General features: G+C 49.7%; 3 protein-coding genes across 6 annotated transcripts in view; 2 read left to right on the top strand and 1 right to left on the bottom strand.

Moving 5' to 3' along the window:
* The first annotated feature begins 1,426 nt into the window (after positions 1–1,426).
* Positions 1,427–9,450, top strand: PSMD5 (proteasome 26S subunit, non-ATPase 5). The gene is made up of 10 exons (XM_076355369.1): positions 1,427–1,628; positions 1,830–1,974; positions 2,564–2,677; positions 3,128–3,256; positions 4,015–4,124; positions 4,574–4,716; positions 5,199–5,390; positions 6,228–6,337; positions 6,996–7,136; positions 7,631–9,450. The coding sequence occupies exons 1-10, from the start codon at positions 1,435–1,437 to the stop codon at positions 7,886–7,888; spliced, it is 1,536 nt and encodes a 511-aa protein (XP_076211484.1). The 5' UTR covers positions 1,427–1,434; the 3' UTR covers positions 7,889–9,450.
* Positions 9,451–11,074: 1,624 nt separating this feature from the next.
* On the bottom strand, positions 11,075–12,213 carry B3GALT9 (beta-1,3-galactosyltransferase 9). The gene has a single exon (XM_076355781.1). The coding sequence runs from the start codon at positions 12,211–12,213 to the stop codon at positions 11,095–11,097; it is 1,119 nt and encodes a 372-aa protein (XP_076211896.1). The 3' UTR covers positions 11,075–11,094.
* Positions 12,214–22,261: 10,048 nt separating this feature from the next.
* KCNT1 (potassium sodium-activated channel subfamily T member 1) overlaps positions 22,262–24,195 on the top strand; it is a 90,311-nt gene continuing 88,377 nt past the window's right edge. For all 4 annotated transcript variants that reach the window (XM_076355328.1, XM_076355329.1, XM_076355330.1 and 1 more), the window contains exon 1: positions 22,262–22,407. In XM_076355328.1, coding sequence (XP_076211443.1) covers positions 22,262–22,407 — 146 coding nt within the window. The remainder of the gene's footprint in view (positions 22,408–24,195) is intronic.

Raw genomic sequence — 24,195 nt, 5'->3', positions numbered from 1 at the left:
CACCTGCTGGAGAAACCTCCCCCTCCAGTGTAAGCACTGGGGCACGCTCGGGTCCTCCCAGAGCCGTCTCAGGTGCTCTGAGGCACTTGCTGATGCCATTTGGCACTTTTGCTTTAATTTTCCCATCTATAAAATAGGTATTTTCTCAGATTTAATACTGTTGGGGCTCTGTACTCTTTGGATAGGAACTCCTAGGAAGCTGCTAAGTCCTGTTGTGTTGTTTGAGCCTAAAACGCTCCTGTAAGCAATCCAGTGCAGAGGAACAGAGCGCTCCATTCTGCCTCACGCTGTAACTTTATTATGTTACTGTCAGTTCTCATAAGCTGTTGGGAAAACATATTCATTGTCAGCCCACAGAGTACAGCACTTCTGGCGCAGCAGCCCGAGCCTGGGTTTAGACAAGAGCCTGATGGCTGCACTGGTGGGCAAGCGCTGGAAGAAGCCGAAGACGCTTTCTTTACTGAAAGAGCGGTTAAACATGGGAACAGGCTGCCCAGGGAAGTGGTGGAGTCCCCATCCCTGGAGGTATTTAGAAGACGTGTAGATGAGGCGCTTAGGGACATGGTTTAGTGGGCATGGGGGTGTTGGGTCGACGGTTGGACTCGATGATCTTAGAGGTCTTTTCCAACCTCAATGATTCCATGATTCTGTGACGTGCTGCCTGCTTGGAAGCCTTGGGGAGGCGTGAGATACCCCCCGGCTCTGCGGTACGGTAACAGCCATGTATTTGCTACACTCAACTGCCTCCCCTGTTGTCCATGGGCTGAAAAAACGACGTGTTCCTCTGCTGGTGTGAAGCAAACCCCCTGTTTTCTTGCAGCGCGTCCCACCGCGACGCGGCCGAGCTGTCCCCATCGCCATGAGCGGGGAATGAGAGGCGGCACGGGCGGTCCCGGCTCTGCGGCCCCCTCCCAGCCAGCGGGACCCGCCCCGGGGCGCAGCTCTGCCACCTCAGCATCTCCAGGCTGAACCTCCATGTCCCCATTCCACCCGTGTGACACCGCTCGACCCCTCCAGGCCCGCCGCGCCTGTGGCCCTGGAGGGGCCTGTTCTCCGCAGCCCAGGCAGTGCCGCTGCCTGCGAGCGGTGCCCCGGCTCGCTCTGGGCGCACATCCGGACGGTCGCTGACCCCCCTGGCTGAGGCAGTTGTCACTCCCGCCTCCCCACGGACACGGTTTTCCCCCGTTTCCCCTGAACCGGGCAGCGCCGCGCAGCCCCCCCCCCCCCCCCGCCACCGCCCCTCCGCCGGGGCCGCGCCCCGCACCGGCCCCACCCCGCTCTGGCACCGCCCCTCGCGCGCCTGTCCAATCAGACCGCGAGGCGGGCGGAGCCAAGAGGGGGCGGGGCGCGACCGCCATTTTGTTTACGGCGCGGCGGACGCGAAAGGGGCCCCCGGCGACGGCGCGGCGGTTGCTGGGGCGGCGGGCTCTCGCGATGCTTTCCGGCGGCGCCAAGATGGCGGAGGCGGTGGTGGAGCTGCTGGAGCGGGCGGCCCGGCGGGAGGCGCCGCTGGAGGAGCTGCGGGCCCTGCGGCTCGCCGTGCAGGCCGTGCCGCCCGCAGCCCTCCGCGCTCGCCTCAGCGACGACCACCTGGGAGCGCTCTTCGCCCTCCTCAGCGTTAATGACCGGTGAGCGGCGGCCCGGTCTCGCGGGCCTGACCCGGCCCCGCCGCCTCCTCTCTCCCTTTCCCCCGGAGCGGGGTGGCTCCTGCTGCTACCCCGTCTCCTTCCCTGCCTTCCTTCAGGGCGGGGGCTGGCGCAGCTGAGGATCTGGGAGCACCGGCGGCGTCCCCCTCCTGAAAGGCTTGGTTTTCCCTCTGTCCCGCTCAGGGAGCAGGTGTCTGCCTGTGTTTCCATCCTGGAGAGGCTCCTGCAGGCCCTGGACCCGGTCTATGTGATCCAGAACCTCAGAGAAGAGCTTCAGAAAGGGCTTTTCCACCCCGATGACTCCGTGAAAATCCTCACCATATCTCAGGTACAGGGTTTTCCCCCAGGAGGAGGGGCCAGAGCTCCGTCTTGAGCCAGGCTGGGTTAGTCCTAATCTGTTACTGTTGTTTCATGTCCTGATTTGTGACAAAAGCACTGCATCAGGTGTTATTTGCAGGAATTGTGCTCTTACGTGCTCGTGCAATTTTGGATAAATACTGTGCAATGTGTTGATATATAATGTATAAAACTGTGTCTTGACAGAAGTAACTTGTAAATGAATCTTCTGCCACGTGTTCTGGATAAAGCTTTCTAAGCCAGCGCTGACAGCGGGTGCCATAAGAATTAAGTGCAGCAGCATTTTGATATTCAGGATACTTTGAACAGTATTGTGGAAACACTGAAGAGGAACAGGCTGTAGTCTGGAATGGAATTCTAGAGGTTTCGGGTCCAGCCCCCAGCTAAAAGCGGGGCCAGCTTGCAGCAGGCTACTCGGGGTATTGTCCAATTGAGTTTTGAGTATTTCCAAAAATGGTGATTCTGTCAGTCTGGGTAGCTGTTCCAGTACTTGAATGTCCTTATAGTGGAAAAACTTCGTTTTAATGTTATTTTCTATAATTATTTAACTATGTTTTTAGGTTGGGAGGATTGTTGAAAATTCAGATGCTATTACAGAAATTCTCAACAGTCCTGAACTATTACAGCAAATAATAAATTGCATCGGTGGAGAGAAAATAGCAGTGGCTAAAGAGGTAAGCATTGCTATCTTCTTTTCTTCCTCTACAAACTGATGGAGACACTGCACTGCACAGAACACCTTTTCTACTGCGTCTGAGATGACAGCCTCTGCTCTTCTTTGAAGAAAAGAGAGCTTATGTTGCTTGAAAGATGTTACAAGTATGTAGGTGCCTTAAGCCCAGAAATTACTTAGATGTGGTAGAAAATTTACCTAGAACTCCTATCTTCCAGTAGCTGGTGATGCCAAAGTGAACTCATAGAATGAATTTGATGCCAGAGACTTGGATCACAGTAACCATAACTAGCTCTCATCAATGAAAAGTGAATCACAATTAAAATTTTAGATGTATAACTTGATTTAATATGTTAGTAAAGAATATTGAAACTAAGTCTGATTGTCTTGGATTTTCTCCTCATTGTTGTTTCGTTTGTTTTTAATAATAAGCTCCTGTTTTTGCTTCCAGGCCATCAAATCTCTCTCAAGAATAGCACAGACGCAAGATGGCTTAGAGGCTTTATTTGTGAGCAGTTTGTTGAGTGACTTGAAAAATGTCATGGCAACAAATGATGTTGTTCGATACAGAGTATATGAGGTAGGGATGCGATCAGTGTTAGCATTTGAATGGCATGATATTGCAGTTCTCTTGGACTGTAGTTCTGAATTACAATCTGGATTTTATGGCTTGCTTTTAAATTAGTATTCATCACTGCTATACAAACTTTTCTTCATGTCTACATTTTGTCAAGACTAGAAAGGAGTAGGAAGAGTACAGCAGTGTTGGCCCTTAAATAATGTCATAACTTCTCTTTCTCAGTTTATGGTACAAAAGTGTGAAGTACTGTTTACAACTTTTATTTTCTAACGTGTGGTGCCTAGGGCATTGGAAGGGCTACACAGAGTTACTAAAGATACAATAAAATGTTTGCTTCTCTGAAAGTAAAAGTAAAATAGCTGCTGTAGTCTCTTAACCTTTGGATGTGAAGTGCTATTGAAACTTCTGGAGGGGGGGAGGGACCGAGAGAGAGATTCCAAGTATGTCAGTCTAGATACTTATGGCAAAGGAGAAATAATACAATTTAGCCATTGTAGAGCTTAATGGGGATAGCAGTGATGATCCTCTGAAGAAAAGATGACTGTGAATAGAAATCAAATGCATGTGCTGTTCATAAGGAGTTCCAAGTTTACTTGTTTCAGGCAAACAATTAATTTATGAAAACATCATGAAATTCTATATTTAATATATATATGGGGTTGGTCAGCATTATAAGATGTATTTGGCCATTACTTGAATTGTTATCATTATAATGTTTTTATAAACCATCCTTTTTTTTTTCCTGTGCTTTAATTTAGTTAATTGTTGAGATTTCTTCAGTGTCAGCAGATTCGCTCAATTACTGTGCAAACAGTGGATTAATATCAGAGTTAATTGGAGAGTTGACTGGAGATGATGTGCTGGTCAGGTATGTTGGTAGTGAGTCTGCCAGTGAGATTTCCCCCATTGTTAAAACTCTGATGTTCAGTCTTAAAATAACACTCTTTAAACATATTTGTGTGTGTTTCTCATGAACCCCTTTTCAGGAAAACACTTTATTTGCCTCTTATTAAACAGCCTGGAGTGTAAAATACTGTGTACTTAAATTTGAGAACGAAGATGAAGTTTCCCCGGTATGCTATGATAATTGTAATGCTGGGCTGCAATATAAACACTTTAGAATTCTTTCCAGCTATACACCTGAAGTAAGATAGCTGAGCGAGCAGGGAGGAGTGTTGGACAGTTGGGGTAGTTTGGTTTTTGTTTTTTTGTTTGTTTGGATTTTGTCTTAAGGGTAGAAAACCTATTTACTCTTAATCATCGAGTACTTCAAAAACCCATCTGAAATAGGCCAAAATAACTGTTTGTCTGTTACAGAGCAACTTGTATAGAGATGGTGACCTCACTGGCCCATACTCCACATGGGCGTCAGTATCTTGCTCAACAAGGAATTATTGATAAAATTTCGAACATCATCGTTGGTGCAGAGTCTGATCCTTTCTCAGGCTTCTATTTACCAGGTCAGATCATGCATTTCTTGTTTCCAGTGTTTACTGCTTGCTTTTATTGATGAGTTAAATTGAGAGGACCATTAAGCCTCTGTTTTGAAAGCTCATGTGAATTTTCGAATGTTAGAACGTGCATGTTGGATATATACAAAAAATGCTGAAGGACAGTTTAATGCATAATAATATTACTCATTAACAGTGGTAGTACAGGTAAGATCTGGAGAGACTGTATGATATGTTTGAAGTTTGTGTTATTGGAGCCTTTTTTAATGAATTCAAGACAACAGCTGTTACATCATGAATTAAGTAACTTCCAAAATACTGGCTTGTTCCTTAGTTCTGTCATTCTGATGCCTTTCACAAACAGTGTTCAGACTTAATAACACTAATTTAGTAGTGAAACAATCTTATGTTAATGTATGTTTAATTTTGATATTGCCAAAGTTATTGTTCCTCCACTCTGAATGCTTTTTTTTTTTGTCTTGTTCTCTCAGGATTTGTTAAATTTTTTGGAAATCTGGCTGTTGTAGACAGTCCACAGCAGATCTGTGAACGATACCCCATCTTTATGGAAAAAGTCTTTGAAATGGCAGAAAGTCATGATCCGACCATGATTGGAGTGGCTGTGGACACGCTAGGAATCCTGGGATCAAATGTGGAAGGCAAACAGGTTTTACAGAAAACTAGTTAGTATAACTTTTTTTCTTTAATAAAACTTTCTCAGTATGTTAGAATCTACAAGAGTGAATTGGTTTGGTCTAATAGAGAAAGGAATTGAAAAATGTATTTATTTATCTAATAATCAAGGGTGTCTGAATAGCTGTGCTGTAGCAGATAAGGTTTTTTTAACTGTCTTGCCAGACATGGCAGTATGAAATGCCTGGCAGCTAGAATTCTGGTATTGTAAGCACGATTCAAATTATTCTTTTCTAGTGAGCTGCATCATATGAATTGTCAGTAGTTGTGTTATTTTAGATTCCTCTGTTTCTACTAATGTCATGACTTTCTCACCAGGATTAAAAAATATTAACTATTATGTAATGATGCTTTCTGTAAAGACTGCATTGTTTCTTTTAATATAAAACTGTTCAGAGGATTCAAAATAGGTGCTAAACTTCTTGCTGCTAGTCCGAACTTCACTTTTCAAGTGAAAATCTGTATTAGCAGATAGCAATTGGAGCATTGTAGAATGGGACTGAAGATTTCTAATTACAAGTGTACTAGGGTCCACGCTTCCCAAGATAACTCAATTATCTGTGACAGATAACTTCCTTTTTGGAAATGTTTGGGTAGTCTGGAGAATTAACATAAAAGCTTTGGATTTGTCTCTCTTAAATCCATATGAAGCAAAGAGAATCTTACACTGCTTTTATTATAGTAGATCAAGAAGGTGTCTTTCTCAGGTTTAATGTACAACACTCTTTCTACCAGTTAATGTAGTATAATGTGACTGACAGGTAACGTTGTACTCCTGTAGAGGTCTATCTGAATTAATTAAAAACACTTTGTTTTTATTTTCAAAGGAGGTAGATTTAAAAATCTGTTAAACAGAATAGGGCACCAGGCAAAGAATGCCCCAACAGAGTTACGACTTCGATGCTTGGATGCAATTTCATCTCTTCTTTACTTGTCTGTAAGTTTGTGCTTTGGTTTGTTGTCTCTTTTTTTTTTTTATAAATCTACAAGAATGAAATTATTGTGCATCTGACTAATTGTGTGAAGACCTTCTGCAGTTTAGGTAGAAGTGGTAGCTTTCTAGTATTCCGAGTCATTAACTTTACTGTTTTGAAATTCCCTGATTTATTTGTTTGCTTAAAGTTTGAGGTTTTTAAGAAGCCAGGTGTTCTGAAATGCGTTCATAAAATGTGAAGTCAAGACAGCATTGGCAACGGAATGAGAGTAAACAGTTTAATATTCTTGTGCTTTAAAGGGATGGTGGCAAACTGCTCTAATCCTTGTGTATGTTCTTTAGATCCAGTGATCTGGTTTTAATAGTGTAGTTCTAAATGAGTGAGTAAGCCATTTTCATTTGTCTTGCAGGACTGCACTCCAGCAAAGCACTTATCTTGTGTATCAAAATCAGTTTATTTAAATCTGTCCTCCAAGCTAAATGAAATAGAGAAGGCCATTTCTTCATTCATGAAAATAAGTTGAAAATTTAAACTATTTCAGTTTAATCTGATGGTGGTTTGTTTTAAATAACTTCCTTAGCTATTGAACATATACTCAAAACTTGGAAGCTTTTCATAATCTTAATCAAACTCTCTTATTTTTGTACGTGATGTGTGTAGCCAGAGCAGCAGACAGAAGACCTTTTAAGAATGACTGAATCATGGTTCACATCCTTGTCTAGCCAGCCGTTGGAACTCTTCAGGAGCATCAGTACTCAGCCATTCCCTGATCTCCACTGTGGGGCTTTACGGGTATTTACTGTAAGTGCTTTTTGTTTTTAAAGATCAGGTAGTGAATTGTTTTGCCATTCAGTCTCAGATTTTTTTTTTTAAGTGAATGCCACAAACTTCTTATTGAAGCCCCGAAGTGATCAGAAATAAGGTCTTTTTCATTGTGCCCCACTTGCATTCACCATTTAAGTAATGCAGCAGACATGTCATGTCTGTAATGCTTATTTTCTTATAAATTGGAGGGGGGGGCTTAGCAACAGCTAAGCTCTAGGGTGCTGCTTTGATATCAGAGGCACTGCTGTGATAATTCACTCAAAACTTTAAAGATAAGCACTGAGCTGTACTTGTTTTCCAGTGTTAAACGCTGCTGCTTGATTTGGGTGGTGGTTGTGTAAGTACTGTGTAGAATGAATATCCCATTTCACTTTTTCTGTTCCTTGGCTATTTGCATAACAGCCTACTGGTTTTGGGGTTTTTAAAATGAGGTCTTTCCCCCTCCCCCCTCTTTTTGTCTTCCTGTTCAGGCTATTGCAAATCAACCATGGGCCCAGAAGTTGATGCTTGACAGCCCAGGGTTTGTGGAGTACATTGTAGACAGATCTGTGGAGCCTGACAAAGCTTCGAAGGATGCCAAATATGAACTGGTTAAGGCCCTTGTAAACTCTAAAACAATCGCGGAAATCTTTGGAAATCAGTATTACTTGAGGCTTAGGGCTTACTTGCGTGAAGGCCCTTATTATGTTAAGGCAGTTTCTACTACAGCCGTGGAAGGAGCAGAATAATGTCACTGGTGTCTTGGTTCCCCTTCTCGCAAGCCACGTTACTGAAATGGGTGTTAAGATAAAGGTGTAAAGACTCCCCACACTGGAGTCTCTTAAAATTGTCTCTTTAAAGGAGTGTGAAGCACTTCGACTATTTGAAATGAGTCATGAGAGCAAATCAAAATCTATAGGGCACAGCATAATTTCCCATAGAATGTCATGGCAGAAGTTCTCTGTGTACTGTCGTGAGACGAGTAACCAAGGTAAGCACTCTAGCAACTGCTGACTGCGTTTTGTTTTGCAGAAATTATCAGTGTTTAGTTAAACTGTTTTGGGTTTGGTGTTCCTATCGTGTTTTCTCAGTAGATCACAGTTCAATTAAAAAAACAAACACCAAAACACCTCGAGGCTTGTAACCTCAGATGCTGCCATAGTTTCTCTCTCTTATTTTTTTTTATATCTGCCGAAGTTGGCACTTGCTTGGCACATACTCTTTTAGCCAGTCGTATTCTGTCAGAAACCCTGTTGGTAAGAATAAGCTAGTAACATTCTGTCCACACGAGGGAGTACGAACTGGATTCTCTTCTATTTTCAACTTGCTGGATGTAAGTCTTGCTTGAATAAATAATCTTAAATATTGTTTACATTTTATGCTGAGGATGAAAAAAAGCTTTCAGCCCTTTTAAAAACAAATGAATGCTAGCTCTAGTGTATAAAACCAAATTGGAAGCTTTGTCTCACTTGACTGCGACTTTGTACGGCAGCTCAGTTTACTTGCTCAAAAGGAGCATGAGCTATAGCACTACAAGTCTACTTCAGAACCAAATCTTAAATTGTTTACACTATTTTTTAAGAGATAAATTTTTTTAATTTTAAGTGTTATTTAAAAAAAGTATGATTTTTAGTTGCCTGAGTTGGAATAAAAGGGGTAAGAAGGTAAAGCTTTCATGTTTAAGGGCGTGAACTGAATTAAGACTATGGAAATGTAGTACCTTACGAAGTTGTGTATCTTCCTCTGAAGACGGTCAGCTAGCTGCGGATGAGATGCAAGACTAGCTTGGACACTCTAGTGACACGTTCTGTGTCTTTGTCCATAAAACAGAGACCACAATGTACTTTATACAAAAGGTTTATACTATGTTTGTTGAGGACATAAGGAACAAATCTGAGGAGTAGCTGGGAGGAGCATAATAAAACATGAAATTACTACTTTTGGGCTTATTTTAGTAGCGTGTCAAGTCAGGTATACCTCTATGGAAAGTACTCGCCCTGTGTCCCCACTCTGCCAAGTGAAGCAGGATGATCTGGTCACGCAGTAACTATTTTCTTGCTTGTAGTAGCTTTGAGCTGCAGCAGAGGTGATGGTATTGCCTGCCAAAAATTGCTGGCAAGGAGTCAAAGTGGACTCAGAGGAGCAGGGTAGTTGGGGAAGATCCCTTAATGTTTAATAAGCTATCTGAATGCAGGTGATCTGCCTTGTTGCTTATAATCTAATATGTACAAAAGTTGTCATCCAACATTATACTACTGCTGACGCTTTCATCCTAATGTGTATAATAAACAACTGCTAGTGAGAAATGCAGTACACAGTGTCTCATTTGTGAATGGAGAGAGCACAGAAGCTTCATGAATCCTGCATCCAGAAAAAACATGAAAGCACTAAAAAGGAAACCAAAAAAGAATATAGAAGTCCTTGGTTTGCGCTTGTACTGGACAGTTCAGCTTTGTTATTTTAGGTGGCTTTGTGCGCTGGTAGCTCTCCGAGCTGTATACTAAAATCTCGGTAAAAGAAATCAATATATAAACCTTTTCTGCAATTCATGAATCTCTTCCATATGTGTTTTCAGCTGTTGCTTTTGAAGGCTACTCTATGTTCTAAGTCTTTAGCATCTGCTTTGCATGGTACATTTGCCAAATACAATATTTTAGAATACACAGAGGTGCCAGACAAAGGGATTTTTTTATATATGCACATATGCTTTATTTTGTTGAGCTTTGAGCTCAACGTTCTGATTAATTGATCAGACACTTACCCCTTATTATTCTCCTGTAGTTCCGTACTCATCTGTACTGTACATTGCCATATGGTTTACGTGTTGCTGCTGGTGTATCTTATATACAGTGGAAAAATTTAAGTGTGTTGTGCCTGTCCTCTCCCCGTAAAGTAACAGGTGGAGATAATTGAGGAAAAACCAGAAATGGAATGATGGAGAATGAGAATTGAGGTAACATGCTAAACTTGATGAACTTGGTTTAAAAAACAAACAAACAAAACCAACCAACCAAACCAAAAACCCAAAGCTCATCATTTGACCCTGGTTAACAAGCAGCATAACTTGGTACTTAAGAATTGTGGATCCTTCGGAGCACACCTCCAATTCCTTCAGTCACAGCGGGAAGAGTAGATGGTGCCCTCGAAGGTACGTGTGTCTCCCCATGTGTGTCTGTCACAACTGTAGAACAATCTGTCCAGCTAGTCTTTCTACTGCTGAAAGAGCTGATACGGAAGAGTTAATCTGGAGGATGCAGGCGTGGGTGGGGTTGTGTTCTGTGGCTGGTTCCTAATTTGGGGAATTCTCACATTTTGAATAAGGTTGGTGTTACCAGTATGCTGGTGAATTTGTTCTGACTTCACTGCTGATGCTGTTCTCCAGCATAATGTTACGGCATTGAGCTGCTTGTGTCCATGTTTCTCTGATGCCATGACTGACAGAAATACAAGATTCTTTAACATGTAAGTTAGATTTCTTGCCTAGCATCTCCCCGGGCTGTTTAGCTAAGCCATTCCCGTGATGGTTCAACGTCTGTTCCCACTCTAAGCTGTTCTGTCGCTTCAATGGTACTGTAAAACAGGCTGCTCAGAAGTAGCTCCCTTTTGTGGACGGAAGGATTCCCCTTTGTTACAAAATACTTTGGAAGTAAGTGATGCCTCACTCAGAAAATGCAGAAGAGTTTTGGCATAAGTTAGAGGACTTAAAGTCTGGAAAAGACTCAATACAGACAAAGTTTCTTGGAATACTTTTTTTTTTACTTGTATGCATGCACTTGTAGGTACTTACATAGCTAGAGTAGACCCAGTTCTCTTGCTGCTGTAACACGCTATAGCATTGAGAATTCATTTGCTGTTGAAGAGAGCTACCTTTGAGAGGAGATCGTTATTACTGAATGTTAACAGGATAAAACGGCTGGTAAAAGAAAATTCAGACTTTCTTTGCAAAAGCTAAATCTTAATTGACAAAATGAAGAACCTCATTTTTAATTCTATCTAAGTTAAACTGTTTGAACTTATCAATATAGGTCAAAACCTTGCAAGACACCAGACCGTAATAAGTTTCCAGTAATGAGCAATCTTTCCCATCGCTTGTTTCCTTCCAGTCTTTAAATAACTCATCGTCTTCCACGTTGGAAGAGGTGAAAATGAATTTATAGCAGCATCGGTTGTAGCTGATGTGCTTCTCCCCAGAAAATCGAGAGCTGTGAATGGGAGTGATGCCAGCTTTTTTAGCACAGATTCCGACAAAGATATCGGGGGGCACTGAAACGGGCACCTCCTTGGTGGCCACGTACACCTTGCGAGCGACGTCCTGGGACATGACGAAAGCGCTCCCATCGCAGTAATCTGGGTAAAACTCGTCTGAGTACTGATGGATGGGAACGAAGCCAGGGCTTTCGGGGTCTCTGTCGGGCACTCCTTGATGAATGACCCTCCCAATGTAAATGTCCTCTAGCTGTGTTAAGCTAAGCAAGTATCCAGCCAGACTTGGAATACTGACAAACATGTCTTCGTCTGTTTTAAGAATATACCTTGCATGGGGACAGAAAGTCACTGTCCACTCCATGCTCATCAGCATCTTCTGTGTCTGCGTCTCGGGAGAATCGACGAAACTACCTTCAATAATGTCTCTGTGCTTTTGAGACTCTTCATTGATTTCCAGCTGGGTGGTTACTAAAGCTGGCTTTCCTAAAGCAAACAGAGTAAGGACAGCATAACCTCTGGCGTCTGTCACGTTGCCCCATGTCTGCCTGATCACGTTGCGCCTTGTCCTGTTTTCTGGGCTACTGCAGACAAGAACGAGCAAAAATACCTCTTGATCGGAGCATGTTGCTGCACTGCTGACAGTGTAAGAGAGATTGGCCTTTAGGGGATCCATATCTAGCTTGCTGGCCCTCTCCCTGATTTCGAGAGTCTTTGCGTCAGTGTAAGAAAGAGGTAATGACCGCAGGAAGTATTCCTCCAGTAAATCTGCTCCAAAAAGCAGCACGTGGAAAAGCAAGACATTGAAGAGGAGGAAGCACCACTGGTGAGTCCGGAGCCTGCAGAGTGTCAGCTGGGGAAGAGAAGACATGGACGCTGAATTCTCTTGCTACTAGAGCAGAAAGGCTTTCCTTTATTTTCTAATATATTCATGCAAAACAATCACGGCTTTTAGACCGTTGTCTTTATATTATTAGTGTAAGGCTCTTTTCCTCCTAGAAACTTAAGCAACCTTACTTCTTGTGGCACAGCGAGATTCCCAAGCTGAGAAGGACATTACCATGCTGTAGTTTAGAAGGCTTCTTTCTGTGCGTCCATGTGTGGAAATAGTGAGGAAGAACTCGCTATTAATATTTTCTGACTGTTTTTAACCTGTTACTGAAGGCCTGAGATGCTGATAAGGACCTGTAATGTTAATGTGTCCTCAAAGGAGAGCCTCTGGTACTTGGCCTGACAAGGCTGTTTGAAAGCTGGCAGGGTAAGAAGCCCAAGGGAAAGCTGTTGTCCCCGCTGTCCCAGAGGGAGCAGCCTCGTGCTAGCCTCTGTGCTGCGGCTGCATAAAACACAAAGCAAGCAAAACTCTAGCCTTTCCCTTATTTGTTTCTGACACTCGGGGGTGGGTCTCTGAGAAATAAAGAAGTGAAGCAACTGCTAGGGCTCCCTTGGTAACAGGGGTCCTCTGGTACTGTTGTGAAGCTGTGCTAGGTTTGACGGTTTGTTTTTTACAGCTGTGCCATTTTGATGTTGGTTCCCCCGCCCAGGGCTGTTGACCCCTGAGCTGAGCACCCTGCACCTCCCGAGATGGAGGTTTGGTGCGTGAATTTTTTTGCGTTTGCCTTCTGTGGGGTACCCACGGATGTGGAGGACACCCTAAGGCTGTGGGCACTGCTGGGCCAGGCTGTCTCTAGCGCATGGGGAGTGGACTGGGCAGGGAGAGGGGTACGAAGTGGCTTTCCCTGTGCTGGGATTGCAGCTGCAGGAGCTGTGACCCCGCTCCAGGCAAGGCACCTTGCTTGGCTCTCTTGATCACTCGGGGAGCTGAGGAAGTGCAGGGCATCGTTTAGTACCAGGCGTGTTTTCAGTGGGCCCCTTGGAGCAAGGCGCGAAGAAGGGGCTGTGCAGGGGAGCTGACGGTGCTCAGCCAGAGGGCCCGTGGCCAGGAGGCTGGGGATGTTTCGGTGTGTCCCTCCAGCATCCGTTTACTGAAGCGGGGATGTGAACCCTACCGAGCTGTGTTGGATGGTCCTTTGCTTTCTGTCCGCACAATGTCATTCTGTGGTTTTAGCTGACTATACGGATTTATGCTTTTTGTGGTGGTTGCGTGTCCTGGTGAAGAGCTGCGGTGATCCACCCCCGGACAGGCTGCTGCCTTCGGCGGTGGCCTCGGCTGTGCCTCCGCCTCCGCCTCCCTCCAGGGGCTGTGCTGGAGCTGACTGGGCTGGGGAGCCGCAGGGGACTGGAAGTGCTGGAGGGGGAAGTGCCAAAGACACCACAAACAGGATGGAGGTGTCGGCAGGGGTGAGAGTTGGGTTTGGCAGCAGGTCTGCAAGCCATGGGGCCTGTGGAGCACCGAGGGGGGGAGAGGGGCTTGCGGGTCCCCAGCAGCCCCTGGGGAGGGGCGGAGGGGGTGGAGAGCAGCAACGATGCTGTTTGATGGGCAAATTGTGGTGGGAGGTGTCAGCCTTCATCGGCACAAGCGTGGGAACTCCAGCCTCTGTGTGAGAGCAGAGAGATGGTGATTTTTTTTTTTTAATTTTGAAAAGATTTTTTTTTTTTGTAGGTAAGGGTGCATTTCTGTTACCGCATCCTTGGGTGGGAGGAGGATGCAGCATTGCTGCCGTCTGCGTTAGCCATGGGCCTTGTGAGGGCTCAGGGTGTGATGCTCTGACCATTGTAATCCTCCCTGAAGCATTCTTTTGGGACCTTGCATCAGCCAAATGTCCCAGGGGGATGGAGGAGAGTTTTGAATTCTGGCTTGGGGTGACCAAGGGTTAATTCCCCAGCTCTGGCAGGGCCCCTCAGCTCTCCCAGCGCCTGCCCCTGGGTCTGCGGCAGTGTGGGGAGGTCTTTCCCACGCATATTGGGAAATGTGCATTGCTGTAGGAAGCGACTGGAATTACAGAAGAAAGCAGGTCCTCAAAATATGGTCACAGCTTGGAAGTGCCTCATGCCCCCCTGAAAGACGGCCCAAACACACACAGCGTGTGTCCCCCGGTGCAGACCTCAGCTTTAGGCTCTCCAAAAATGGGAAAAGCTCCTTTCACAGAGCTTGTGTGTCAGCTGGGATACAGCGTCACCTGGACCAGCCTCACAATCATTGTAATCCTTGCAGAAGTTGTGCTTTGAAGCTTGGCAAGCTGTCAGCATGGGAAGTGTCAGTTAAATGTGTTCTTTGAAATAAAAAGCTAATAAGGAAATATTTTTTATGTATAATAATATGGCACTATAGTCCTAGATACCCATTCTGGGGAAAAAAATTCCTCCTTTGAAGATGCTCTGGCTCCAGCTAAACCATTTAATAAGCAAATAAATACTAGCATTTGAAACCACTTCCATTAAAAATATTGGCTTTCCCAATTGTGCGTTTTTAGAATAATAATAAAACCCACATGTGTATCATCCCTGTTGCAATTATGCACAGCGTGGTGCTTGCAGTACTTCTGAAGTAATTTCTTTCGCACTGCTTTGTGGTGGCAGCAGGAGCTTCAAACAGTCGCCGATATCACGTATATAAGATTAACATCATCCAACCGCAGCCGGGGTGCGGGCAGCTCTTGGATGTGGGGTTTTGTTTATCTGAAGAGCCTGGCTGAGTCCCACTGGGAGAAAGTTGAGGAACAGTAAACGAAAAGACTGCTGAAGGGTAAAATAACCAATCTGGAGTGCCACAAACCCCCTCGGCTCCAGGGAGTTTGCCTGGCGGTGATCCCTCCATTGCCTTTAAAATGCAGGCTTCAGGCAAATGTAACGCACAGCAGCTTATATATGACCTTATCTCACTTTTCAGATGGATAAAGTCAAACACGTTCAGGGGAAACCTCACTCCCAGTGAGATCCAAGCATTTCCAGAAGAAGATTGAATTCAGGACCCCAGAGTGGCTGAAGTCAGGTCAGTCTGGGGAAAGGAGTGCTGTTCCTACAGCTTCACTTAAACTCTGAAAAATCTTGTGGGTGTAAATTAGGGAAACATCCAGGAAAGCAGGTTTTCCTGAGCCACAGGGCTATGATTTGCTTTGTGTAAGATGTTTTCATGTTCTCCTTAAATTTTATGTCCAAGCAAACCTCATTACAGGGGCAGGGACATACCAGTAACGCTGTAGACAACTTGACCTCCCATACGAACAATGAGTGTTTAGACTGAAGGATGTTTGGAGTTTGGGTTTGATTTTTTGGAGAGGACAGGGCCCTGAACCCCTGTGATACCCACAGATAAAAGCAGAGGTGCCCGCAGAGCAGTGGGAGATGCTGTTGAGCAGGATGAGCCCGGGGCCGGCGCTGAGGGGCAGGCAGCTGTGATGCAATGTGCTGCAGGGGAGCAGCTGTACCCGCAGCTTCTTAAAATGTCTCTTAAAGTCTCCTGGCTTCCCTCCCAATGCTGTGAACATTTGGAAGGGGGGAGCAGAGCCCGGCTTGTTTCAGTTCTGCTCGACTCCGCTTCATGAAAATGCGAAGGCTTTGGATGACGCACCGTTCTCAGGCGATGGTGCAGGCGAGGGCGGGCGGACAGGGTTTGTTGGGGAAAACCAGTGAAAATTGTTTTTTCCAATATAAATTTCCTCCAATATAACAGCCCGAGCTCTGCCTGCCCCAGGTGTCTGTGCGGCTGCTCCGTGCCGCACGCTACCCTTCCCTGCAGGGTAGTCACACCTCTCCATCCCCACCACGGTCCCCCTGCTCCCAGGCTCTTCCCAAAAGCCGGGTTGATTCCCACTTTCAAATCACTCAGCTGATCCTGCTCCAGAGACGTGCCAGATCCTGTCTGTGTAGCCCGCCTGTAGGCAGGTGGTTTTTCTCGCACAACGGCCTCTTTCCACGAGGCATTCCCCGTGCCCTCGTGCAGCCGCCTGTCTTATTTTTAAGGGTCAGAGATGGCCCCTGTCACAAGGCATCTTCCGGCAGCCCTGCCAGTCCCCAGCCCGGATGCTCCTGGGAGCACAAAGCACCTTCCCTGTGTTTTGGACCCTGCCCAAAGGGTCCCCTCTGTTTACAACCTGCCTTTTGCAGTGTTTCACCAGCGCACAAAGACCCGATAGCACGAGGGGCTGGGAAGGGACTTGTCTGGTTTTTAATAACAGCATCAATTGCAATAAATAGAGACAATTGTTTTGGTCTTAGTCACCTAATAGCAATGTTTTTGCTTAAAGATATGATTCAGCTCTTGCAGGCAATTCTTCACCTTAAGTTCTCCGTAAGGCTTGGGAGATGATGGCAGAGAAGGTTTTGTGAGAGTTAGACAGTGTGTGTTTCATTTGGGTTTTGTTATTTAACATCCCTTCATGTGTTAAACATAAGTAGAAAACTTAAAAACAAGCTAACAAACTGGAGCGCTGACACACCAGACAAATAGATTAGCCGCTCCTGGTACACGAATGAGGGTGTCTTTTCTTCTATTTAATGGCTCAGTTGACTAGGTTAAAAACATGTTTTTATAGCCAAGTTCCTAGCATTCATTTTTTCTTTGCATACATCAGTCTTGGAGTTACAGAGCTCTATCTTTCTGTATGGGTATGTTTGATTATTACTTCTTGAGTTTAATGACAGCTTTGACAACTAACTATCACTATATTCCTTGATAAAGGCAGCTTAAACCCTCTGTGCGTTCTGTAAGCGCTGAATTCATCCTCAGAAATACCGAGCTAAATAGAAGCTGAATGGAGAGAGCATGAGCTTGTGAAAAATGCCAAGTTGTGAGGCCACGGGGCTCCAGCCCTTGGGCCGAGCTGGTTCCCGAGAGGTGGCCTCCCTGCCAAGATGTCAACTTGACAGAAAAGTTGCCTGTTTTGCAGAGGACCAGAAGTTTTCCCCTCATTACTCATTTTCACAGTGTGCCCTGCAGGTTACTTTGCCTTGCCCATCCATTCCCTGAAGTTAGACGCAGGCTGTATTTGTGCCTGGCAAATCTAGATTTCACATGAAATCCATTTGACACGCACAACACCTGAAGCGTTTGAGCCTTGAGTCAAGCTCCGCTTTGATTAAATTCAGTCCATGCTTTGACAATATTTGCAATTGGGAGCGGATCAGGCGTCGCCGTGCCTGACTCCACGGCTGCTCTGTAGCCACAGCAGCACTGGGCAGCAAGCTGGGGCATTTCTTCTGGGGAGCTCCTTGCCCTGGGGTTGATGGGGGTGCGTGTGTGTGTGTATGTGTGATGTACCCAAAAATGCAATGCTTGCCCAAGGTTGTGGAGGGAAACAGGAGCTGAGTGTAGGTCCTGGGGCTCGTGCAATGCCCCGGCCCATCCTCTCTGGGTCCCACGGTGCTGAATGGATCCAGCCGCATGGATGTGGGGGTGCCCCGGGGATGGGGAGGGGGCTGCAGCCCCCCAGCCGTGGCCAAGGCTCCCGCCGGCAGGGCCGTCCCCCATTGCCCTCCTGGCAGGAGGTTATCGGGGAGCTCGAGCAGGACAAAGACTCTCCGAGCCGAATACTCGTTTGGTGCCGGAGCACCGCGGCATGCTGGACTTGGGTAATGTGTTCCTCAGAAGATGACTTTCTCTCCCTCTTGCCGCTGACTCATCCCACCGTTGCCTCCCGCAGATTATTTATTGCGCTCCCAGACACAGAAACAGCAGAGCTGAGTCTCCGCTGCCCCATGCCAGGCCCCTCCTCGGGCAGCCGGGGCCACGATCTGCCGGGGGCGGCCATGCCTTCCCCCACGCACGGCCCTCGGGGAGGGGGGTCGCAGACCGGGGGTTTGCCTCTCCTGGGAGCCCCACACAAGCCCCCCCATGCCGCTCCCTGAGCCTGGCTCTGCTATGGAGAACTCCTGTGTGTGCACATACAGCACGTGGCCGTGCACTCGGCGTCCCTGGATGTGCCCGTTCCCTGGTGCTCCATGCTCCCTGCCCAGGCGGGAGATAGCCCCGTGGGCCACGTGCTCTCGCCCGCTCCGGGGTGCAGAGGGGAATGCCGGGATGCTGAAGGGGGTCCCCAGCAGAGCTGCGGGGGCTGAGGGAGTCGAGAGGAGGAGGTGCGGTGTCGCAGTAGGCACATGAAATCCCGGTTAATTTTACTTCTTGTTAACAAGACGACTGTTGGGAAATGAGGACTTGTAGCATCGGTTACGTTTTGGTGAGTGCTGCAGCTGAAGGCAGGGAGGAGTCTCAGCCAGACCCGTGCCCCCAAGATGCTGACCGGTGCCTTTGCCGAGAGCACTGCCCTGCCTTCTCCCCTGCCTTCTCCCCTGCCTTCCTCCCTTGGCTCTGGGAGCGCGGGGCAGGTGTGACAGCCCCAAGGCAGGTACCCACAGCACCCTGCCTGACCCTCGCGGCACCTCTGGGGCTGAGGGGCCAAGTGCCTGCAATATATTAATGACTAAAGATGATGTTTAATCACAGCGGGTGGGAAGACAGAGTCTTTATCACATGGTAGTGCTGGCTGGGACCCGAAAGGCCTAAAAGTTTCCAAAGAGAAGTGAATTTTACTGCTATTGATCTTGGAAGAGTACGGACAGAGGGGAAGGGCAGCATCTCTGGTCGGTGCTCAGATGGGCAGGTGGAAACAGGAGAGTGTGAAGTGAGCCCCCCCAAATTACCCAAAGGCTGGAGAGAAAATGCCTTGGGGAGGAGGGAGAGCACTCAGCTTTTTGTGAAGAAAAGGAAGAGGTGGTTTGTGTTGCAGTCTGTTTTCGTGGGGAGAAAGCGCAGGATAAAAGCAGACTCTTGATCTAGTGGAAAGAGGCAGGCTTTGCTGCCGCTGGAAACTGCAGTCAGACGAATCCTCGTTAGGAGGAGAGGGTGCGGCTGACTAATGTGCGAGGCAGCGTGCGGGGAAGCCACGGGAAAGAAGTACCGAGGGAGGGAGATGTGGTGATCTCAGCTTCCACAAATGCCTCCCTGGAGGTCAGGCAGTCCCGGGGCTGGCCAGGGGTGGGATGCCACCACCTCCATGTGCCGGGAAAGGGACGGGAGAACTGGATCAGCCCCTCTGGGCTCCGGCACAGCCAGTTATCCTCTGACAGGGAGAGTGTGAAACAGTCTTGCTTGGCACTGCTCGAGTGTGGCACCATGAGGGAGTGGAAGTCCAACACGGACCCTGGCCTGAATGTCCACCTTTCCCAAAGGCACCCAGCTCCCAAGTGCATCCAACCGCCTGGGCTCCTACCTTGAGTTTAGGACAAAAGCAGACTGTGCTCTGCCAAACGGCAGAGGAAGAACAAGCAAGCTCAGCCCGGGGGCCGACACTGCTCCCACGACGGCCAATGTCAGAGCATAAATAAAACCCATCCCTTGGTCATCCCCTGTTTTACAATACACGCTCTGCCCTGAAATACTTTCTGGAGTTAAACAATAGCAGGGCAAGAAAAAAAAAACTGATGTGGAAGGAAGGAAAGTATTTTGCTTTTTATTCTGTTAACTACAGGTTGTAAAGTGGTTCGTTATGGAGGATCCTCTTGTACGTGTTCAGCGGGAGAGGAAGCAGAGACCAGAAGTCCTGCAGAGCAGCAGGACTGATCCGTGCCGGAGCTGGGAGCAGTCCCCAGGCAAGGCCTCTCCTTTCTCGGGTAGGATCCCACCAAGTGCCATCACCGGGACAGCTTGTCCCTGTGCCCAGTGGCCAGGCCTCTGCCTCGGCATCCCCCCTGCTCCGCGGTGGGACTGGAGAGGCACCAGCGCCCTTCCAGGCACAGCTCCACAGCCGGTCCATCGCCGGTGGCAGCGCCAGGCCGGAGGGCGGCTGGGACGGGGCCGACCTTGCCGGTCGAGCTGCAGCGTCTGCGTGGGGATGTTCTCTTCTTCTGGCTCTTTCTCTTTCATTTTTCATTTCTCTTTTCTCACCATCCTCCCCCCCCCCCCGTAACTGTTTTAAATAATTCCTCCTCCACGCCTGTGTTATCACCTAGCATATCGATACACTGCTGTGCCACCCACCCCTCTCCTCGCAGAGCTGCACGTTAACATTTTGCACCCGATAATGTGAGGCAATTAGTGAATGAAGAATAACTTTCCTACTTAAAAGCATGATGGGTCAGGAAGCGTCACACGGATGGATTGCATGGGGAGTATTAATTGCTTTTCTCTCAAATGACTCCTAGTGTAGGAGAGTCCATATGGAGAGAGAGGAGGAGGAAGAGATGCTGCGGGAGAAACAAAGTCTCCGATCCTAGTGAGAAGCGTAAAACCCAGTGCCTCTGAGTGGGCACTTTCTTCTGGAGCTGGAGGCTGCGGCGTGGCGGAGGCTGCGGCAGCGAATGGGCGCCGTGTGCCGATGCATCACGCGAGGGCCGGGGCTCCCGGCAGCAGCGGCTGGGAAGTGCAGGAGGTGGGGGGCAGCCCGGGGGCAAGGGGGGTTCGGGGGCTGCCTGGAGCTGTCGGAGAGAAACCACCGCTCTGGAAGCAGCGAGCTCCTGGCCCGGATGGCGTCATCCTCCCCTGGGGTCTGACTGAAACAGGCTTTGGCATTTTGGGTGACTGAGGTGGCAGAGGAGCCTTGCACAGGGCACAGGGGCTGTCTGGCCACTGTGTTTCTGTGGGAGCATTTCCTTTGTAATAAACGGTTCTCGTTGGGGACCTCTGCTCACCTGCGCGGCCCCGGGACCCCGCGGATCGGCACCGCGGCGAACTCCCCAGCGCCCGTGCAACAGTATGGTCTCTGGAAAAGAAATAAAAAAAGTGAAAAAGGAGAGGAGCGTGCCAGAGCTGGGGTAGAACTGCTCCCCCCAGGGCTGCTCTGCTGCCCCGTGGGCTGCACGGCCGGCCCTGCCACGGGGCCGGCTCGCTCCCCTCCATGGCCCTGGGCCAGCGTGGGTTGTGGGTGCACAGTGGGAGCCTGTGAGGAGGCTGCTCTGTGTGCAGTGGCTCGTGTCCAGCACCCCGAGGGGGGACACGGCTTTGGGGCGCTTTGGGCTTGGCCGCATCATTACGGATGGCACCTCCTGACTCCTGACACAACTTCAACAGGGAGAGAAGGCACCTTGGACTCCATCCCGTTAACCCTTTCCCGGAGGCAGCCGGTTCGTTTCCAGGCTGCCCCTGCTGTCCCTGGGGCGGGGGCGTACCTGCAGCGGGGCCGTGTTATTGCAGCAGGGCCCCCCCTGGAAGATCAATGCTCCCCAGCCCGGCCGCGCAGCACGGCACAGGAATTCCCCAGCAGGCCGGGGCTTGGCCGGCCTGTTTGCTTTCGGCACAACCCCAAGGCGCAGCAGCGCTCAACACAAATATTTATATGGCTGGTAAAAAATAATAATAATAAAAAATAATTAAAAAAAAGGGAAAAAAAGAAAAAAAAAAGGGAAGCCAAGCCCCCCCGGGGAGGGGTGCGGGCAGAGGCCGGGGGGCGAGGGGACGCGCCCCGGGCAGCCGGGGCGGTGCCGGGGCTGGGCTCGCCGGCTGGTGCCCGCAGCCCGGGCGGGGCGGGGGGGGGGAAGGGGGGGCGCGGCGGCAGGTGCCGGCAGGGGGCGCCGTGGTGCAGCGGCGGGGCCGGGGTGGGGGGGCCCGGCCGGGCCCCGGCGGCGGCGGCGGCGGCGGAGGGAGCAGCGAGGTGGCGGCTCCCGCCCCGCCGCTCCGCGCCATGGGCTTCCTCGGCGGGCAGCGCCGCCGCCGCACGGGGCAGGGGGAGGAGGCGAGCGGGGCCGCCGCGGCGCCGCTCCGCCGGTGCGCGTAGGGCAGGACCCCCCCCCCCGCCCCAGCCCGGTGCATCACCTCCCCCGCCCCGCAACTTTCCGGCACCTGTTGCTGCCCGCACCCCGCCGGGCTCCCCCGCGGCGGCCGCCTCGTCCCCGGCATGCGGAGCGCCCGGCCGGCCCGCGGGCTGCTGCGGCGGCGGCGGGGCGCGCCGTGATGGGCGGCCGGGAGCGGGAGCGGGACGGCGGCGGTGGCTCTGCCCGCGGCCGGCAGCCCCCGGCCGGCGCCTTCGGCAGCGCGGGGCGCCCATGCTCTGCTCCGCCTCGCCTCTCCGGGCACCCGCGCCGCTTCGCCGATGCCTTTCTCGGGCGAAGAGCGGAGCCTGCAGGGGATCTACAAGCCGGCGGGGCCGGCGGAGGGCAGGGCGGCCGGCGGGGCGGCCGTCTGTACCGAGTGCTACACCAACCGCTCCTTCGTCTACGACGATGGCAGCGCCCACAGGTACCCGCCGGCGGGACGCGGCGCGGGGCCGGGGGCTGCCGGCGGGGGTCGGTCCGTGGGCGTCGGGGTGGGGGTGGGGGTCCCCGGGGGCTGCCAGTGCCGCCGCGGTGGGGAGCCGCGGGGCTGGGGGACCGCGGAGCCCCCCCGCGCAGAGCCGAGGGGAGCCCCTTCCCTCCCCGCCGGCTGCGCCCGGAGGGGCCGCGCCGCCGGCGGGACCCCGCGGGGGGAGCCGGGCTGGGCCCGGCAGGACCCTCTCCCCGCATTCCCACCGCCCTTCCCATGCTCCGAGCCTGGAAGAAAGTTTCCGCAACACTTCCAGGCCTGGCTGGGGTCCCCTGCGAACACCCCTCACGGTGGCATCCCCCTGGGAACGGAGTGGTTAGAGGCTGCCTGGGTACAGGGGATGCTCGGAGATTCCCGAGTTCTTCCCAGTCGTATCCTTCATGGGAAAAGAAAGGGTCGATGCTGCCCCTCTGTCGCGCCTGGCACGGACTGAGGCTGTGCTGCGTGGTGTGCGGGTCAGGCAATGTTGTAGAGGAGCTGGTTTGGCTGAGCCCCGAGGCCACCCCAAAGCCAGAGGACTGTAAAACGCACACAGGCGAAAAGGCTACATTTTCCCCAGGTGCATCGCAGCCCACGCTCCAGCTTTGGGTTGTTTTTATGCCAAAGTTATGATGTCCAGTACGAGGGAGGGGCTGTGCTGTAGAAGTGAAGAGCTGCTCAAAGGGGATCACAGGGACCCAATGCCACTGTCCTCTTGTGCCCAGACAGCAGCAGACGTGTGCTTGTTGCTGAAGTATCCCAGCTTTTCCTGATAACTCCTTTGTATTATCATTGATCTGATTATATTTACTAGTGTGGCTCTTCTGACTGTCACACTCATCAAATGTCAGCTTAAATGAGCAAATGAAGTGTGTGTTGTCAATTCCTTCTTGGCAGATAAGGACCTTGGCTGGGTTTGTGCCCTGGGCTGGTCAGCTGGGGTTTTTTACGTTGACATCTGCTCGCTATGAGTTAGGGAGACCATCTTTTATTCCTAAAAGCCTAGATGGAAAAAGAAGGAACAGTCTGTTCAGTGAACTCTGTAACTTTCAGTACCTTGCCACTGGCTGGGTAATTGGTAAAATCCTTGAATATTGGTTCTTGGGATTTAGTCCCTCATCATTTCCCCCTGCTGTCCTCTCTGTCAGGGGCACAATGTCCGATGTGGCCAAGGCACCGTGGTGCCTTGGGAACCAGGACCACCTAACTCCTGAGAACACCGTTCGGTTGCCTTGGGCATGCCAGGGAGGCTGCGGAGCCACGGTGCCTTCATCAATCCCAATTTCCTCATTTTGCAGCTGTACTTGGTGTGTTTGCAGAAATGATGTCCTTGAGGAGGTTATCGAACGTGTCAGCGGGGGGGAGAGATCAGAGATCAGGCTAGAGACGGCAGCTTGCAGAGGGTTTGGACTCCAACGTTACGGGAAAATGATGCGTTGCTCAGCTCAGCCAGCAGATATTGCTCCTTATTCCTTACACTGCAGTACTGCTTGGGGTCATTTATCCTCATCTAACGCACAACAACAAAATCCTTGCCCAAAGGTCTTCCTTTCTGTCTCTTCCAATCTGAATAGAAGAGCTTTGTTTTTTACTTATTATTGTACAGCTCAATGTGTTTCCAACCCCCTCTGGCTCCGGAGAGGTTGAAATGCCGTTGCTTTCCGTGGCTTGTCTTGCCTGCCTCTGCGTTCAGCCCCTTTGCTGCCCTTCCAGAGATACTGAACAAGCTGGTTGGAGCCCCCAGGA

Source organism: Aptenodytes patagonicus, chromosome 18 (genome assembly GCF_965638725.1).
Source record: "Aptenodytes patagonicus chromosome 18, bAptPat1.pri.cur, whole genome shotgun sequence".
NCBI classification, from domain to species: Eukaryota; Metazoa; Chordata; class Aves; order Sphenisciformes; family Spheniscidae; genus Aptenodytes; species Aptenodytes patagonicus.
The sequence above is the reverse complement of the archived record's forward strand: the minus strand, read 5'-3'. Positions and strand labels throughout refer to the sequence as shown.

Coding starts and splice junctions, on each gene's coding strand:
- B3GALT9 (XM_076355781.1), bottom strand. CDS start 12,213: ATGTCTTCTCTTCCCCAGCTGACACTCTGCAGGCTCCGGACTCACCAG.
- PSMD5 (XM_076355369.1), top strand. CDS start 1,435: ATGCTTTCCGGCGGCGCCAAGATGGCGGAGGCGGTGGTGGAGCTGCTG. Junction 1,629..1,829: donor CTCCTCAGCGTTAATGACCG/GTGAGCGGCGGC, acceptor TGTCCCGCTCAG/GGAGCAGGTGTCTGCCTGTG. Junction 4,125..4,573: donor GGAGATGATGTGCTGGTCAG/GTATGTTGGTAG, acceptor TGTCTGTTACAG/AGCAACTTGTATAGAGATGG.